At 39.5% G+C, this 19,246-nt stretch overlaps 1 protein-coding gene across 5 annotated transcripts in view; it reads left to right on the top strand.

Annotated features, from left to right (window-relative positions):
- The window catches only part of LPXK (tetraacyldisaccharide 4'-kinase family protein), a 298,059-nt gene that overhangs the window by 48,495 nt on the left and 230,318 nt on the right, over positions 1 to 19,246 (top strand). For 4 of the 5 annotated variants that reach the window (XM_089379655.1, XM_089379657.1, XM_089379656.1 and 1 more), the window contains one exon: positions 8,010 to 8,252. The exons of the other annotated variant lie outside the window; for it this stretch is intronic. In XM_089379655.1, the coding sequence (XP_089235781.1) occupies positions 8,010 to 8,252 (243 nt within the window). The remainder of the gene's footprint in view (positions 1 to 8,009; positions 8,253 to 19,246) is intronic. 5 annotated transcript variants of the gene reach the window in all.

Below are 19,246 nucleotides of genomic sequence, written 5' to 3'. Positions count from 1 at the left end.
GGCACAGAGTTGACTCCCAACACTAGCTACCACCCTCAGATAAATGGACAAACAGAGATAGTAAATAAGTGGCTGGAGGGATATTTGCGCAACTATGTGATTGGATAGTACAGAGCGTGGGTGAAGTGGATGCACTTTGGGGAGTATTGCTACAACACCACATATCATATGTCCATAGGAATGACACCCTTTCATGCTTTATATTGTTATGATGCACTAACTTTGGTTAATATGGTTTTTGGAGTTAACAGAGCTCCAGGGGCCAAAGATTTTAATATAGGAGAGCCAAAATATCCTTAGAGCACTCAAGGATAACTTGCAGATGGCATAGAACTAGTACAAGTTATATGCAGACAGAGGCAGAGTAGAACGACATTTTGAGATGGGAGATTTGGTTTTCCTTAGATTGCAGCCATACAAGTAATCCACATTGAAACAGAAGGGAGTTGAAAATCTTCAACCTTGTTTTTATGGGCCACACAGGGTGATCCAATGAGTGGGAGAGGTAGCTTATCAGTTGGAGTTTCCACTAGGAAGCAGGGTGCGTAATGTATTCCATGTCTCTTTCCTGAAAAAGGCATTGGAAAACAAGTGACGACTGCCACTAAGTTACCACCATTAGACGATGAGAGGCATTTGATTTTGACACTAGAGGCCATATTACAGGAGAGGGAAAGGAAGCTGAGGAGCAGGACCATTAGAGAATTCCTTGTCAAGTGGAAGGATTTGCCCGAAGAAGATGCCACTTGGGAAGGAGAACAAATTTTGCAGCATCCAACACTACAATTGCTTGAGGACAAACAACATTTGGGAGGCGAGGATGTGAAAATTCGGCTAACCCTGAATCCTACTGCAGCAATTGATTAAGTTTCTTCTATTTGTTAAATGAATTGAACAAATTATTTATTGCACCCTATGGTAAATATCAAAACTAATACACTGCAGCCTTCACAAATACAATACTACGGAAGAAAAATAATGCCGGAAGAATAGATGCACACACACATAAATAACACTGCTATTTTTGGACCAATGTCCCCACAAAAACCCAACTTGGGAAAACTAGTGCAGCAGCTAAGGGTCTTATTATTATGCAGTAGTAAATATGAGTGCAAATCTATGGATGCTCAAATCTAGCAATCCATACAGAGAAATCTATGGATGCTCAAATCTAGCAATCCGTACAGAGAAATGATTGACAAAAGTCTAGTGAGAAAAATCTCACTCTCATCGGTGATCCGACACTGACCTTGGCTCAAGATGAGCTTCTCTCTGCTGCCTTTGCGTAGTCCCTGTGTTAGCCTACGCAGTTCTGTGTCACACAACTCGGACGAGCGTCTGTCTCACTAACTAATCAATTGTTGTCTGGGAAATGGACTCTCCTGGCCTCCGGGCTCCCACTCCGGCTTCTGGCACTAAATCACGATTTCCCCTTTGAAGCACCGCGCTGCCTCTCTGTGGAACTCTTTGTCTCTCTGCTATGCACTCACCGGACTGGAAAATCTTCCTCCCGACCTTACTATCCCTGCCCCTCTCTCACTGCTTCGATCTTATTGAATCACCTCCGACAACACACAACTGCTACTCTGAAGATCGATTTCCCAGCAAAATCGAATTCCTTGGTGTCTCAAGTGTGTTCTCCAACCCCATCGAATTTCTTCTTATAATCTCTCGTTGAGACATCAACGACCAAGATTAAAACATAATCGATGGCTAAGATTAACTAGAACTCGATCCATGTCTTCTTCTAGAAGATTCTCACCATGACTTAATTAATACCTTTTAATTAATCAGTTTTCCCAAGTTTAGACTTAGGAACCATTAAAAAAAAGATTAATTATTTTAATTAAGTCGTCTCTAGGTGGAATTTCTAGAAACGATTTCTTGGTTTTGGAGAATACATGTAGTCTAGCCTCTCCACCAAATTTCGTGGCTAGAACACATCCGATGCTAGAAAAACTAACAGAGGACTGTCACATCCCCAATTAAAATTTTGACATGGAAATTCCCAATTTTGAAATTTTGGTGATTAATATATATATATAGTTAGCTAAATAAAACTAGGAGAAATAAGTTGTGGAGATATTTTTGATAAATTTTGGAGAAAAGGCAATGGTTGAGACTTAGGAAAAAAGAAAAATTAAAGTTAAGTTGTGGAGTCACCAAGCATGGAAATCGAACCAAGGGAAGGATCAAACCATGGTATGAGAAAAATCGAAACATGGTATGAGGAAGTGAAAGCAAAAATAGAAGGAAGGTTGTGGCCTCATTTAATTGGAGGTTTGCTTAAGTTGTTGAGCTAAGTCAACCAGTGATGTTTAGCACAGGGATTTCCAAGCAGATAATCCCAACTTTCTTTCGGTGAACTTATAGTGTCATCCTAGGAGAGAAAACTTGGAGTTGATTGGATATTTCTTTTCTTGCATTTTGTGAGCTATTTCATCTCTACAATAGGTAGGCCGTTTTTGTTGGAGCAGTTGCTGCAATCTTGTGCCGGGAAATAGCTGGAATTTCACTCTATCTTTTCAGTGCTATCTTTCAGTGATTTCTCAGTTATTTTTGTGGAGAATTTTTGGTGGAGAAGCTGTAGATTTTCTGGTGGGATGCAAAGCTGGGCAATGGGTAATTTCACTTGATTTTTGGGTAATTTTGGGAGGTTGGAATTAGCCCAAAATATTTCTGGGTTTTGTTGGTCTCGGGTTGGAGATCATTGTCCTAATTTTTCAGAATTTTTGGAGCAGATTTGAGGCCTCAAATATCAGTTTGCCTCCAGCAGCAACAACAATAAATTTCTGGGTAGAGCGTGCAACCAATGATCCATTTCAACGTGGAGTTTTATTCATTCTCACCTGGGTTTGAACATTGTGTGCTTGCTTAAGGAAGCCCAGGTGCACACATTCCACTATATTTTGTACTCATATTCTCATTGGATATTTAATAAAATGGATGAGCTCTATTATTTCTACTCAACAGTGTTTTAAACTTGCTGTTCTTGTGGAGTTTTCAGATTGCATGTTTATTTGTTTGTTGTAGCTAGTTCATGTTTTGATATTTCACTGTATTTCTCTAGTTAGAACATTACATTTTACTAAAGTTATTTTCATATCACCTTGTGCCTCATTGCTTAGTTTTCATAATCCCACTAGGGATATTCCCTTTGCACTAGAGGAAAACCGGCCTGAAGTGAATAGGATATGTTGCTATGGTGACAATGGTGACCATCCTAGTAGTTCCCTCTGTGGTTGTACCTTGTGGATTAGGGCTTTTATCATCTTGTTGGGCGGCAGCAGGTTGGATTAGTGCAAGGCATCATTGCTGATAGACATTATCTGGGCTATTTTATCATGCGAATGAGATCACACCTTTCTTTATATTTAGATAAAACTTGTGGAAAGCTTCTTTTCATAGAGAGGTCTAAGCCATTTTGTTATTAATATTAGTTGTTGATTTGGGGTAGCATCGGATGTGCTCTAGCCATGAAATTTGGTGGAGAGGTTAGGGCACATGAGATCTCCAATACCTAGAAAGGATTTGGGCAGATTCTAAACAGTTTGGGAGATATTAAAATAATTTATATTTTTAATGGAGTCCCTAAATCTAAACTTAGGGAAATTAAAATATTAATGTGAATTAATATAAAACTGTGTTAGAATGGTCCAAAAGACATGGATCAAGCCAGATCTAATCTTAGCCATCGATTAGGGACTTAATCTCGGTCGTGGATATGTCAACAAGAAAAGTATAAGAGGAGGCTTGAGGGTCACTTGGAGAATACACCAGACTGATCAGTCATTCTATTCTCTAGAGCAGGGTTTGTTAAGAGAGATAGAATCAATGATCAGTTGCAGCAAGGGGCAGTGAGTACGAGGCAGAGAGGCAAGGACAGTTCCAAGAGACCAGCGCAGAAGCAGAGAGGGGTAGACGTAGAGCTAGAGGGAGCCACGCAGAAGCAGCAGAGATTGTGCAGAGCCAGAAGGGTTTGCGTCATCAACACAGAGGCTGTAGGAGTGACGCAGAGAGCTAGAGAGGCTACGCAGAGCCTTAATAGGTTGACACATAGGGTTTTAGGCTGACGCAGAGGCCAGCAGGGCTGACGCTGGGCTTCAGATTGTGCTGGAGAGGGATTTTTTGGTGCAGGCTTTTCGAATATGTGTTTCCGAAGAGAGGTATTGTTGCCAGATTTTTTTATCTCTGTTGGGTTAGCCAGTTTGGCACTCTGTGTACTTAGAAAAGAGCTGCTTAATAATAAAACCCTCAGATAGCTGCATCGGTTTTCTCGCATTGGGTTTTTCTAGGGACATTAGTCCAAAAATAACGGTGTCATTTGTGTGCTTGTTTCTATTTCCTTTAGTCGATAATTTGTAATGTGTTGAGCATGCACTTGTATTTATTTTCAGTATTTACATGGTAAATAACTTGTTAATTAACATAACAAGTAGGTAGGAATAAATTAGTAAAGTGTATGGAGGGTTTCTAACTGTTAGACTTAGAAACTTCAACATTGTATCAGAGCATGGTTGCAGATCATAGGAGAACTGAGGACATCAGTAGAGCAGAGCAATAGCAGCAGAAATCAGCGGTCCCGAGTGACAGAAGCTGTTCCTAGCAACAAAGCAGCAAGGAAGGGGTGATGCGGTGCCTACGTCATCAAGTTCGAGCCAAGAAGAGGCTGAAGGAGGCAAAGATAGGCTCACGCAGAGCCATGTAGAGGCCAGGAGGGATGACGCAGTTGGCTGAGGGAGTTAGTTTGCTGGTGCCGGGAATGCACAGAGCCTAGGAGCTCTCACTTTCAGGTTGCTGGGGTTGAGGAGGCTGCGGGTAAGTTGCAGAGTGGAGCTGGTGGGGTACTGTAGTCAGAATAGTACCTAGCAGGGCAAGGCCAAGGAGGAGGGAGTTGCTACAGAGGGTTTCTAGCTGAGAAATCTGGATCAGTGGTGCAGTTGCACAGACGATCAGAGTAGGGGGCATCTCGACATCGACAGAAGGGTTTCCAGGAGGGAAATCAAGGCTCAGAGGGAGTCACATCGAGAACTTCTAGGAGGAAAGTAGAAGAGCAGCATGGCACTACATGGAGTAAGAGACCGGGACAAATTGGACGGAGCCTCAAACTTCACAGTTTGGAAGGCCAAAATCTTATCTGTAGTTGACAGAAATCGTGTTAAGCACTTTGCCTTGAGGACGATAGCGATCCCAGTTGACCCAATTGATAACAACAAGTACGAGGAGGCAATGGCAAGGGCCAAGAGCATCATCCTTGATGTGTTCAAGGACCATGTAGTACCACACATTGCTGAAAAGGAAACGGTAAATGAGATGTGGGAGGCCCTAAAGAAATTTTACCAGCATACTTCTGTGCAGAGAAGGATGTTACTAGAAAATTAGTTGCAGTCATACCAGATGAAGAAGGGAGAACTGATCGACACCTTCCTTGGTTGACTGAATGAGATCCGGGATCAGCTGACTTCCATAGGGGCCATGCCGGATCAGGAATTGATGGTGAGAACAACCCTGAATGCAGTCTCAGAAGACTGGGAGGTATTTGTCCAGAGTATACTGGGCAGAGCGACCCTTCCACATTGGGAGGAAATGTGGGCGACTCTTCACTAAGAAGAGATCAGAAGGCTAAGCAAGACGGGAAGCAGCGGCAAGGGGATCAGAGTCAAGCAGGAGGAGGAGGATGTTGCCCTAGCATCTGAGGGAAAGCAAGAGAAATGGAAGAAGAAGGACCTCTCCAAGATCAAATGCTTCCACTGTGGGGAGCTGGGTCATTATGTGACCCAGTGTCCAAGGAAGAAGAACAAGGGAGAGGCCTCCAAGACCAAGGCAGCGTAAGCGAGGGCAAAGAAGGAAGTGGAGACAGATGATGATTGTGCCATGAGTGTACACACACCACTTGAGCAGAAGTAGGGAGACATTGAGCTGTAGTCAGACGGACTACAGAAGATGAGTGGCAGGATCCTCGAGGTACCTAGCCTCTTGGATTAGACCATGCTATGGGAGCCTCGAAGAGGAGTAGCAGGACTGGTAGATGTGGGTAGAGACGGATGCAGATGAAGCGGCAGAGAGAGCTACAGTGCAGAATTCCCAGGACAGCGCGAGGCTAGTAGGCTGCAACAGTGCGAGAGGCACGAGAGTGTTGCACCAGTGCAGGATGGCACAAAGAGGTGTGCAACGGTGCGAGATGCAGGGAGTTGTTGCAGCAGTGCAGAGGTCAGAGAGGGAGCACTTGTCAGCGGCAGAGGGAGCTTTAGCATCAGGAGTACTCTAGCCTTACAAAGAGGTCAGAGTTGGGAGATCAGTTACTTACTTCTCAGTCACTGAGTTGCAGTGCAACATTTAGCAGTGGTAATGCTATGGACAGCACGATGCAGCATGATGAGAGGAGATGCAGTGCAGACGCAACAGTGGCAGCGACAGGGCCATGAGAAGCAGCACGAATGCAGAGGGAGCTGTCGTACAGATGCAGCAATGGCAATGGCAGAGCTATGGGAAGTAGTACATGATGCAACATTGCAGAGGATGATGGGAAATAGGCCTAGCATCAATGCAGGGACCGATGCTAGATGATCAGGGTGATATTCAATAAGGAGTATTACTAGAGCACAGTCCTTGCTAAGAGGGAGTATTGATTTGGGGTAGCATTGGATGTGCTCTAGCCATGAAATTTAATGGAGAGGTTAGGGCACATGAGATCTCCAATACCTAGAAAGGGTTTGGGCAGATTTTAAACACTTTGGGAGATATTAAAATAATTAATATTTTTAATGGAGTCCCTAAATCTAAACTTAGGGAAATTAAAATATTAATGTGAATTAATATAAAACTTTGTTAGAATGGTCCAAAAGACATGGATCAAGCCAGATTTAATCTTAGCCGTCAATTAGGGACTTAATCTTAGCCGTTGATATGTCAACGAGAAAAGTATAAGAGGAGGCTTGAGGGTCACTTGGAGAACACACCAGAGTGATCAGTCATTCTATTCTCTAGAGCGAGGTTTGCTAAGAGAGATAGAATTAGTGATCAGTTGGAGTGAGGGGCAGTGAGCACAAGGCAGAGAGGCAGGGATAGTACCAAGAGACCAGCGCAGAAGTAGAGAGAGGCAGACGCAGAGCCAGAGGGAGCCACACAGAAGCAGTAGAGACTGCGCAGAGCTAGAAGGGCTTGCGTCATCCACCCAGAGGCTGCAGGAGTGACGCAGAGAGCCAGAGAGGCTGCGCAGAGCCTCAATAGGCTGATGCAGAGGGTTTCAGTTTGACGCAAAGGCCAACAGGGCTAATGCTGAGCTTCAGATTGTGCTGGAGAGGGATTTCGTAGAGTAGGCTTTCCGAATACCTCTTTCCAAAGAGAGGTATTGCTGCTAGATTTTTTATCTCTGTCGGGTTAGCCAGTTTGGCACCTAGTGTACTCAGAAAAGAGCTGCTTAATAATAAAACCCTCAAATAGCTGCACCGGTTTTCTCGCATTGGGTTTTTCCGGGGACATTAGTCCAAAAATAACAGTGTCATTTGTGTTCTTGTTTCTGTTTCCTTCAGTCGATGAACTGTAATGTGTTGAGCATGCACTTGTATTTATTTTCAGTATTTACATGGTAAATAACTTGTTAATTAACATAACAAGTAGGTAGGAATAAATCAGTAAAGTGCATGGAGGGTTTCTAATGGTTATAAATAGAAACTTCAACAATAGTGGGTGAATACTCCAAACATATTTGTCTTTTTTCTATATTTTTTCAAACCTCACATTCAGTACCCATATTGACACCTGTTTTGACTTTCCATCTCATTGGTTGCAGCTGTATTGACACATTTTGGAAATAATTTAATTATTAATGCCTCCATCTAACCATGCTTATATTGTTATTGTTCAGCTATAGGCTGTTGTCTATATGTTCAGTTTCTAATGATTTCCATTCTCATGACATAATCCTATTGGAGGTCCTGAATGAGAAATTTGAACCCACAGACATTATTGTAAGCATATACTAATAAAGTACTTCATTTCTTTTATAGGGCTATGGAGGTGGAGATGAAGCCAGAATGCTTCAAAGACATCTAATTGATACTAGTACAAAAATTGGAACAGGTCCCAACAGGTCGAGTATTGCTGCATTGTTTTTTCAGAGATATGGTGTGATGGAATTTCGTAGCAGAGGAGACTGGGCAGAACATAATTTCCAGTTTAAGGAGTCCAAGGTGACTACTAACAAAATTGGGGATGGAATTGGAGTTGTAATTCTAGATGATGGCATGCAGGTAAACCTATTGACAATGTTTTTGTCTTCTGTAGTTTTTTTTTCAAAAGCTTGGAGTTCTTTAAAATTGAGAGGGTTTGCAGATAGAAACTGGGCTGATAGAATATTCTGTTTTTCAGAGGGAGCATGGAAGAATATAATTTGTTGCAGTAAATTATCAAATTGAAAAGAATAATGATCATGTTTTTTCAATCATCAAAACAGAACTTATCATATGCAGTGAGTAATTCAAAATTGCATTTACAATTTACACTACTAAAATACCATTTAGTTTTATGTTTTGTCAAAGCTAGTTGAGGCTCAAGACTAATGTTTTAGAATCTTCTGTAATACATATCCTCAACTGCCAAGATTTATATGACTAAGTTGACTTGTTAATCTGGTTTGAAGTTAAGTCCAAAAGGAAGATATCATCTAATGAATCAATTACAGAATAAAAACTGAAGGAAGAATGTGCAATGAGATGTTTAAAAAAAATACGCTGTTACTGATTCTATGAATTCCATCCAAAGAGGCAATTTATTGTGATTTGGAATAAAGGCTTATAGGCTTTTCTTTTGGCTTCTTCGAAAAGAGTTTTTCAGGGTCTCTTTGTTTCCCCTTTATGTCCCTAATGAAGAGAATAGCATCCACAACTATTTTAGTTATTTCAAGAGGCAGGAAAGTTATGGCTTCCTAGCTTTAGATAAATCATGTACATGATCACAGACCATAGTTTTAAAATTCGGACTCGGACTCGGAACTGGCCGAGGGTCAACTCCGACTTGGACTAGTTGATTCCAATGACATGGTCTTTGTAAAAAGTACATTAAATATTTAACTTTAATGAAAATCATATTTTTAAAGATTTTCATTCATGTTTCCAAACTCAAAGCATTAAAATAATAGAGAGAAGACCACTTGATCAAGGCATGCTCATGAATATATCTATTATATGAAAATGACACTGAGCACATTGTCCAATACATGTAATATATAGAGAATAGAACAAAAACACATAACCAATGCTGCTCCAAAGATCGCCCAAAAACCTCTTCAATGCTGCTCCAAAAACCAACTCCAATTGCTCACAAACTCCTCACAAATGCTCACATAAATGCAATGAGATAGTTGTGAAGAAGTATGAGGGGGTTGGGTCACCTTTATAGGATTGGGAGAAGGGTAGAGGGGCTAGGAAATAATTTAAACAAAAAAAAGTTGATTTCAAGTCCACCCAGCCCGCCTTTTTTCTTGCCACTGAGACCAACCGGTTTAAGTCGGGCTCAGTTGGTCCGACTGGCCCATTAACGAACTGACCGTATTGGTGACCAACTCGGCTGGTTCGGTAATGGGCCGGCTGCTGAACCGGATAATCAACCTAGTCTGTCCGGGCAGGGGTATGGCTCGGTCAGCCAGGCTGATTCCGAGTCAGACTGACCTAGTTTTAAGACTATGTCACAGACATGGAGGAGCAGTGTATGCAATTAGATGAGATAATATCACATGCTTGCAAATCTTCTGAAGTCCTAGAATTCACAAAAATGTTGTCAAATATTGCCATTCGAGAAGCATATAGGGGTGAGCCTGAGGCAATTTAAATCAAGACAAAGTCTTCTTGCAATACAGCAAATCTCATAATTATCAATACGGTTTCATTGTGAATATGAAGCTAGGAGGTTTTTATTGCAATATACATATGTGAAACAGTTAAAAGATTATTTTAACTTTCTTTTTGGATCAAATATGGCAGACTGAAGTGTTCTGGATATGATTAATTAAAAGAAGGCAACGGAAGGATAAGTAAGGTTTATTGTACCAGTATTGGATGAAGAGATAAAGTGTGCGTTGATTTCTCTAAACCTGCAAATTACTTCCCAGTAATTTCCTTTCTGTTTTTAAAATTAAATTGCAGCTTACTGAATAAAATGCACGATAGGGATTTTAACTGGTAAAGTAGAAATTACAGTGGAAGCAAATGAAACCAATTTAACTCATGCACACAAAATATTTCTGCCCTTCAAATCTGTTGCTCATTAAAATAATATCTCAGCATACAAGGGCTCACTTACTGGGAAAAAGGCCCACAGAGAAAACTGGAAATAATTACAGCAATTTAGAACTTGGCAAATCTGCCCTTGATGATGCCCAATCTGTACTTCTGCTTCTCCATATGGTCCTCGTATGACCTGGTAAGTGTTGGAAAATCAATGTGATTGAAGATTATAGTTGATTTTTCCTTTTCTGATAATTACTTGTGACATTTGTTGGTATTTATTATTATGTTTAACTTCTTCATCAAGCAATTATCAAAAGATGAAGATCACGAAACACAAAGAACACAAGATATAGGCTCCACGCCAAGGAAAAACCCCACAACCTGGGGAAAACCCAATCAATTTTCTTCTTATAGAATCACATCAAAATGAGAACTCCAAGACCCAAAGACCAAGACCTTCTCCAAACATCTCCAAACATCAAATCATCCCTCCAAAAATGTCTTTAGTCAAGTAAAAAATTGCCAAATCAAAGATGATAAAGCTAAGTTACTAGAAAACGGATACGGGTACGGGGTTTGAAACGGATACGGCAATTTTTCAAAAAATCTGGATACGATACGGTAGGAAACGACACATATATATATATATATATATATATATATATATATATATATTAAAAATAAAAAATTCATATTACATTCATATTTCAGAATCTAAATTATCATCTATGATCTATCATGATTCATGATTCATCATCATCGATTCAAGTTTCAAGTTTCAACATATGCCATATGGCATAAACATTCAACATTGCCATCATCATTAACGATTATTATAACATTCATGATTCAAGTTTCAAGTTTCAACATATCATCAAGTTTTTGTTTCAAATTTCAAACATCAAGTTATCAACATGACAAGTTACACAAACAACATCATTACCAAAATTAATAATGCATACTAATTACTACATACTATGAAAGTACAAAATGAACTATGACTGGCAGTCTACTATCATTACTCATAATTCGTATGGTTGTTTAAAAGTTTAAAAGTTAAAAGTTAAAACACCATCATAAATTACATTTACATATCATCAAATATGTCTTCATTCATGCCACTATAATGTTCCACTTCCACATCCTCTCTAGAAGTGGCACTGGGAACATTGCTGCCATGTCCACTTGAAGATGCACCTATTCCCAGTGATGGTTCCGAATCAAACAAACTCATGTGAGACATGGCATTCAATGTCATATCCAAGTCAGGCAACTCTGGTTCCACGTCCCATAATTTGGTGGGCCCAAATTTGTATTCATCTCTCTTGTGTGACAGAAGGCGAAGGTTTGAATGAATATACACTAGTTCCTCAGCCTTCTTAGAGCCCAATTTGTTTCGCTTCACTGAATGGATGAAGCCGTATGTACTCCAGTTCCTTTCTGCTGAAGAAGAACTAGCAACCTGTGACAAGACCTTGATGGCCAATTTTTGGATATGTGGAAGTGCCCCACCATAGAAGTTCCACCACTCAATTGGACTTAATCTGCTCTTGTCCTGCATACACTCAATATCACAACCCCAACCCTCTGATCCCACAAAATGAGAAAACTGTGCACGAATCCGAAGCCCAATTTCAGGATCTACAAAAAGCTTTCTAAAAGCATTTTTAAATCCTTCTGCGACTTCTGGGTCTTTGTTTGGTGCGCTTCTTTCTGGATCACGTAGCAACTCTGCAGCATAATATTTTGGATTCAGTGCATAGGCTAAAAGGTGCAATGGGGTGGTCATCTTGTTCCACCTTTTGATCAATATATCTTTTACTTCTCTGTAAAAGATTTCATCTGGGTCATTCTCCTTGGCATTTATAACCAACCTTATCTTCTCTATCATGGAATCAGTGCCCTCATACACCTCTCCCAGATTAGGCATATCTGTGTCAAACATACGGAGTAAATCCACAATTGGCTTAGTAAATGCCAAGAGGTACTCCACCTTATCCCACCATTCATCATCAACAACCAACCGTTTCATTGCTTGTGCTCTATCAAATTGGGATTGCCTCCATTGATTCCAAAGAGAACTGCATACCATTGATTGTAATGCATCTTTCACCTGCATGAGCCTTGTTAAAACTATGATGTGAGAAGCAAATCGAGTCTCAGCAACCTGCAGGTGTCAAATTGCCAATGTTTCAAATTTCAATCAATTTGAAAATCAAAAATCATAATTTGATTGAATAACCTATTATGATTCACGAATCATGACATTTGAGAATCCAATTTAGATATTTGAATTTAAAGTCACAAATTAGAATTTATGAAATATTTAATAAACTTTAAACTTTAAAGTTTAAGTGTATGTACCTTAAGGAGCTCCAACTTAGCAAATTCCCTGTAGATGCCTTGGGACATGTGGTGGTTTGTGATAAAGGCTTGAATTTCTTTTGCCTCTTCAAATATTTTTCGAATCCACTCAATTTGCTTCCCCAACTTGCTCAACATGAGGTTCAATGAATGCACAGCACAAGGGGTCCAAAAAATGTGTTGATATTTGCCTTCAACAATTAGGCCTGCTGCTCTACACACCGTTGCATTGTCAGTTATTACCTGGACAACATTTTCAGGCCCCACCAATTCAATTGCTTCAATCAAGATGTTAGCAATGAATTGAGAATCTTTCACCTGCCCCTCACAATCCACTGCATTCAAAAGCATTGCCCCATGTGGGCTCTGAGCAATCACATTGATCAAAGGCCTATTTCTTTGATCTTTCCATCCATCGGAAATGATGGACACCCCTGAAATGAGCCATGAATCACGAATGGGGGCTAATTTAGCCTCCAAATCTAACTTTTGAGCACTCAACAATGTGGTGTGTATCTTCTCATACCTAGGGCTCTTGTACCCTCTTGGGGCTTCATTCAAACATTTTACCATCTTTGCCCAGTAAGGAGATCACACAAGGTTAAAGGGAAGGCCATTTGCATAAATGCATTGGGCTACAGATGCATCTGCTATCTCTCGAGCATCATTATTAAAACTCTTCTCAAGCGGTCCCAAATTTGACCGCTTTGACCCGACAATTCCATGAGAATAAAGTGGAGGCTTTGATGAAGATGCTCCCAACCTTGTTGGGTGTTTTAAATGGGAGGCAGGATTTGCTTCATTTGCTTTAGCATCTGCCTCTTCTTGTTCTCTCTGATATTTTGCAATTTTTACCTTGCTTAAACCATTTCCATCTTTCCCATTCTCTTTAGGTGGGCCACTACATATTCGAACCCCATTGTTTTTTAACCCAAGCAAATGTGCTTTAACCCGTGTGTATGACCCCTTAAACTCCTTTTTACACTCACTGCAAACCCATGCCAATGATCCACCTCCTTGGATCTTCCCAACAGTAGTGACATATTTCCAAAGTGGTGACTTTGGATCAACTTTCTGGGTTGTTTCAGTTTCCTGTGCCACTTCCTCTGCCTCATGAATGGCTGAACTTGAAGTTGCCATGAATGATGATGACATTCACTGAAACTGAAAAAAGAAAATTGACAAATACCAGATATGTATTTTACTATTTAAAAAAATTTATTTGGTCATTTCTGGATGTTAATAAAATTATGTCATCATTTATTTATAAAATTATATGCCTTTCTCTTTACTCTGTTCCATAATGATTAGTTATTATTCCAATAACTACAAAAATAAAAAATGAGTGAAATCTGTGATAAACAATTTGCAATTTCTAAGTCTTGAAGACTTGAACACAGTGAACTGTGACTGTGACAGTGAATTGTGACTGTGATAGTGAACTGTGACAAGTGAATATGGTTGTAAATCTGAGCAACAGATCCCAGTCAGGAGCTTCAAATAAAAGAATGTTAGTTATTTCAGCCCATGGGGAGTTAAAGTAAGAAAAAACTGTGCACCAGCTAGTTGAAGATTATGGAAATTGGAAAGCAAGGCTGGCTACTGGCTGCTATTTAATGTCAGGCTTCAGCCTGGATGAGGCTGCCAGTCATTATGAGTTTCATTAACGGTTATATATTTTTAAACCCATTAGTGTATTAGGAGTCTTTTATCAAATTAATAACTGCAGCAAGAACACTACTTTTAAGTTTTTGCCCAAAGACATCTGTAAATTTTATATCTAGCACTAGCAGGCTAGGAGATGTCTTTTTTGTATAAGATCTCTGAACATGAATTATGTGTGTAATAATAATTGTGTATGCCTGCAAGTTGCAACAGCTCTTTATGATGTAAATTTCCTAGTTCGAGTTAATTTTATTAAGAAGAACTGAAGAACTAGTCAGCACTAGCAGCAGTTAACTGTTGATGTTTGTCTTTTTCACATATTCTAATTTCTAAGTTAGGATTCACTAGATGACAACTTAAGATCCACTCTTTGATTATCTTGAATTTTTTTCACTGCCCTACCACTCTCCAGATTGGTGAGGTGGATTCTTAGCTTTCTGCTGTGTTTTCCAAAAGTCTTTTGCTACTAAAATGCTTAGGTGGTTTGTTTCTATGTAACCAAGAGCAAGTAGTCACGTTCAGGTGAATTGGACTGTGTGTTGTAGTGAGAATTAGAAGGCTTGGTCCATTGCTGTTAGTTAAACAAGTCAATGACAAGCAAAATTTGCTGCAAAGGGCTTTAAAAAAAATGTGTCTAAGCCAGGGCTAGGTAAGGTTAACCGTTACGCATGTGCATTGTGTTCCTGTATAGTGTATACATATTACATATACTGGCCTATCCTGCTGTTGTTGAAGGGGTCATCTTCCAAGATTCCAAGAGTCCGAGTTTTGTTGCACTACCAGACCACATTCCTCTTAATTTGTCTGAATTTGAGCTAGTATTGAAGGCTGAAACGAAGCAGGGTTAGAGGGATGAGTTTTATCTACTGTTGAAGGCCAAGTCAAATACTAGTATGTGGATTGAGCTGGCTGGGAAGTGTTGTTGCGTTGGACGGAGATCTTTCATCCACAAGAACCCGAGTTTATCATTACAGAAAGAGAGTCAAGTGGCCTGTGTTCAGTAGAGTTGAGGTTAGTCTTCATTGGGGGTCCAGTTCTAGTATATTGGTGGCCAAGTCACCTGTTTATCAGAGGACCAAGTCTGCAACCTTTCAAGGATGAGTTTCATCTGCTAACTGGGGCAGAGTATCTTCTATTATTGCTGGCTGGGTACACCTGTTGATGAGGAACTGAACTGCTGTCACAAAGAAAGAGTCCTGTCGCATCATATTGCTGAAATACATTCCCAACTTCTTGTTTTTGTTGTATTGTTCAGTACATTTATCAGTTCAGAAATTAAATATGCACTGCTGGTGAATTTGACCAATATTTCACTGATGCATAGTGCATTATTTAAAGGTTTAGGGATTAGGTTAGGGTAGATTCTAGCTGAAGGAGAGCACACTGTGTGTGCAAACTATCAGTCCATAACCCAGTGTAAAGAGGACCTCGCAGAACCTTCTTCAAGAACTAAGGGAAGCAATCACACACATACAGTATCTGCTTTAAACTTTTAAAGTTTAATACCATCAAATGAAGTCCAAAAATCAACGTTTTTTCCTGGCTGCTAACAGTGTAGACTCTGGAGATGAATCGAACGATAAAAATAGATAGCTGATCAATGATAAGTTGTGTACCTTGTCCAACGATGCCGGTAGGTTCAAACTTCAGTGACAGTAACTTTCAACAGGGAGCGAAACTCTCAGCGGCGACACTGGGCAGTGAACTCAGCGGCGGCAGTCAGCGCTCTTGTCGTTTAGGGATTAGGTTAGGGTAGATACTAGAATGAATAATAAACCGTGCCGTAAAGTTAAACCACTTCAAAACCTAAAATGCCAAATTCTGAAAATCTGTTCCCGGCGGGCAAGTTATCAGCGACGAAACGTATTTAAATTTTTTAAATATGAATCGCGATTTTGCTGAAACGTTTTGAAAATTTTGAAATAAGTTTTAGGATTTTCTGAAACGTATCGGTTTTTTTTAAACGGGAGGTTTTTTTCCATGAAAACGCCTGAAAAACGGCAAAAAAAAATTCAATACGTTTCCAAATCACCAAAAACGTTTTTAAGCCGTCTTTTTGCCGTTTCTGGGGTGAATACATATTTGAAACGTAAAACGGCGTTTTGGCCCTTCAGGGAGCCGTTTCCGGTATCTTAGTGATAAAGCTTCACAAAATCTGCTCCAAGCCAAAAATTTTGTCCATCTTCTTTAGTTCTGTAATACGACCTGCAATCTTCGACCCTGTATTTTGCATAAGAAATCCTAGATCCTCTTTACATGTCCCGATAAAGTCATTCAAAATTTCTAGTCATTCTATTCTTCAATGGATCTCTCTTTCTTCCTATTATTTGTTCTTCCTTGCTTCTGTTTATTTCAGACATCGAACTTGATGGTTCTACTCTCAAGTGAGGATGAGGTCTCTTATATGTAGTCAATTGAAAAGCGAACAGGTGCCCAGCAGAGCCGACTTAACATGGCAAGGCTGACTTGATGTTTGGAGAACAAAATGACATTGCATGACTCAAAATAATTTTTCTTTCTTGTAATAATTTTCCCAAATGGGTCTTTTACAATATGACAAGAATGCTTGACTTATGACAAACCCTAGGAGCATTCAATGGATGCTTGACCTAATGGCAATTTGAATTGAGCATGAAACCCTTGCTTTACAAAAATAAATTTCTTTCTTCTTTTGATAGATAAATAACACGAGTCAATGACAAATATGAAGACCGAAACTAGTTACATTCTTCAACACTCCCTCTTAAGTAGGGAGGTATTCATAATTGTTTAGACGGTACAAAGATGGTGCTCACTTTGAAAATTTCTCATAAGAAGAGTGTTACAATCAACATGTGCAATGCTAGAGATCTTGATACCATCTAAGTTGATTGCCAAGGTATCTAGGTACCATCTAGGCTACCTGCCAAGGTACCAACTCAACAAGGATCCAGATGTCATCTAGGCTACTTGCTAAGACATCTAATCAATGAAGGATCTAGGTGTCATCTAGGCTACCTACCAAGACACCAAACATAACATGGTTCTAGGTATCATCTAGGGTTCCTGCCAAGATACCAACTCAACAAGGATCCAAGTGTCATCTAGGACACTTGTCAAGACACCATCTTAACAAGGATCTAGGTGTCATCTAGGCTACTTGCCAAGACACTAGGTGTCATCTAGGGAGGTATTCATAATTGTTTAGACGGTACAAAGACGGTGCTCACTTTGAAAAGTTCTCGTAAGAAGAGTGTTACAATCAACATGTGCAATGCTAGAGATCTTGATACAATCTAAGTTGATTGCCAAGGTAGCTAGGTACCATCTAGGCTACCTGCCAAGGTATCAAATCAACAAGGATCCAGATGTCATTTGGGCTACTTGCCAAGACATCTAGTCAATCAAGGATCCAGGTGTCATCTAGGCTCCCTGCCAAGACACCAAACCTAACATGGTTTTAGGTATCATCTAGGCTTCTTGCCAAGATACCAACTCAACAAGGGTCCAAGTGTCATCTAGGCCACTTGCCAAGACACCATCCTAACAAGGATCTAGGTGTCATCTAGGCTTTCTGTCATCTAGGCTACTTGCCAAGATACCAACCTTGAGTACCATCATATACACTGATCAACCTAAGGTACAACATCTCATCACTTCTAAATATACAAATTTCTTTTTGAGAGATTTAGTTAAAGTATCAACTACTTGTCCATTTGATGGAATATCTTGTAGCTTCACATTCCCATCTTAATCCTTCAACATGAGACATAGGGTCCTCTGTCAACCTTGTGCTACTTTGGTAATCACAATTATATAATAGTGGGATTCATCGATCCTCCAATCAACTAGAACCGAACAACTTCCTTTTTCAACATTTTCAGCTTCATTCTTTAATCATTAATATGCTCATTAGATAAGAACGTCAAGATCATTAGGGTTTCTATAGCTTCCTTTTTCTATCATGCTCATCATTATCACGAGGTCATCATTAAACATTTTCATGTACCTGCAATTTTCACCAACAAGTACAACCAAGCACAATATACAAGAATAATGATAGCAAATTTGTTAGTTTAGGGTTACTTCTCACACTAGAAACATTTGGTCCTAGGGTCTTAAGATTCATTTCCATCCCAACCTTAGGTAGGGTTTAGTACATACCCTAGAAACCTACTCAAAACTTTATTAGGGTTTTGAGATACTTAGCAAAGAAAAAATCCACTAGCAAACCCTAGATGTCATATGCTAACAATTAGGGATTCATAGAGATAATAATCAATTAGGGTTAAGGTTCTTGTTTCTATGGTTTACTTCCATCTAGGGTTTGGAAACCCTAAATATCAACAAACACAAATCTACAAAATAGATTCATAAATATCACAAAGACATAATATAGAAAGCATACCTCAAACATTGTCTTTTTACCTTTTGGATTGCTCTTCTGAGACTTTCTTTATGTTGCAATTTCATGCTTTGTTGGATGATTGCTTTTTAACAAAGATGCCAAAACTTTGTTTATCGATGCAATTGTAGGTGCACTTCTATTGCAAACTTTAAGTTTTGAGAGTTGAACTACTCCATCTGAATGTAGCCATAATATTTTTGACTTTATTTATCTGCAATCCTCTTTAGGAAGATCATAAAAAAAATGCTATAAATAAGTGATAATAAAGTTAGATTTACTGAGAGAGTTAACAACAATGTAATGAAAGAAATAGAATACTTATCTTTTGTGAACAACAATTTCTCCCTCTGGATCTTGTATTGATCTAGACCTCATTGAAGTATTTCTTTATTCATTTATTTTAATTTGAGTGCCCATGGATCGAGCTTGATTACCAAGCTATAATATCTTCCTTGGAGTTGTCATTGTTTAAGACCTTCCCTTTCATACAACTATCAGTGAACTTGTTACAATCATGCTCATCATTAACTGCTTTGTTTAGCCATCCTTCTCGTCTTTCTCCCTTTATTATGTACCTGTAATACTCATGGACAAGTACAACCAA

The sequence above is a fragment of the Pinus tabuliformis genome, chromosome J (assembly GCF_031772625.1).
Source record: "Pinus tabuliformis cultivar Carrire ecotype Pingquan chromosome J, CPIR1, whole genome shotgun sequence".
NCBI lineage: Eukaryota > Viridiplantae > Streptophyta > Pinopsida > Pinales > Pinaceae > Pinus > Pinus tabuliformis.
This window is presented reverse-complemented; position numbering and strand designations above follow the sequence as displayed.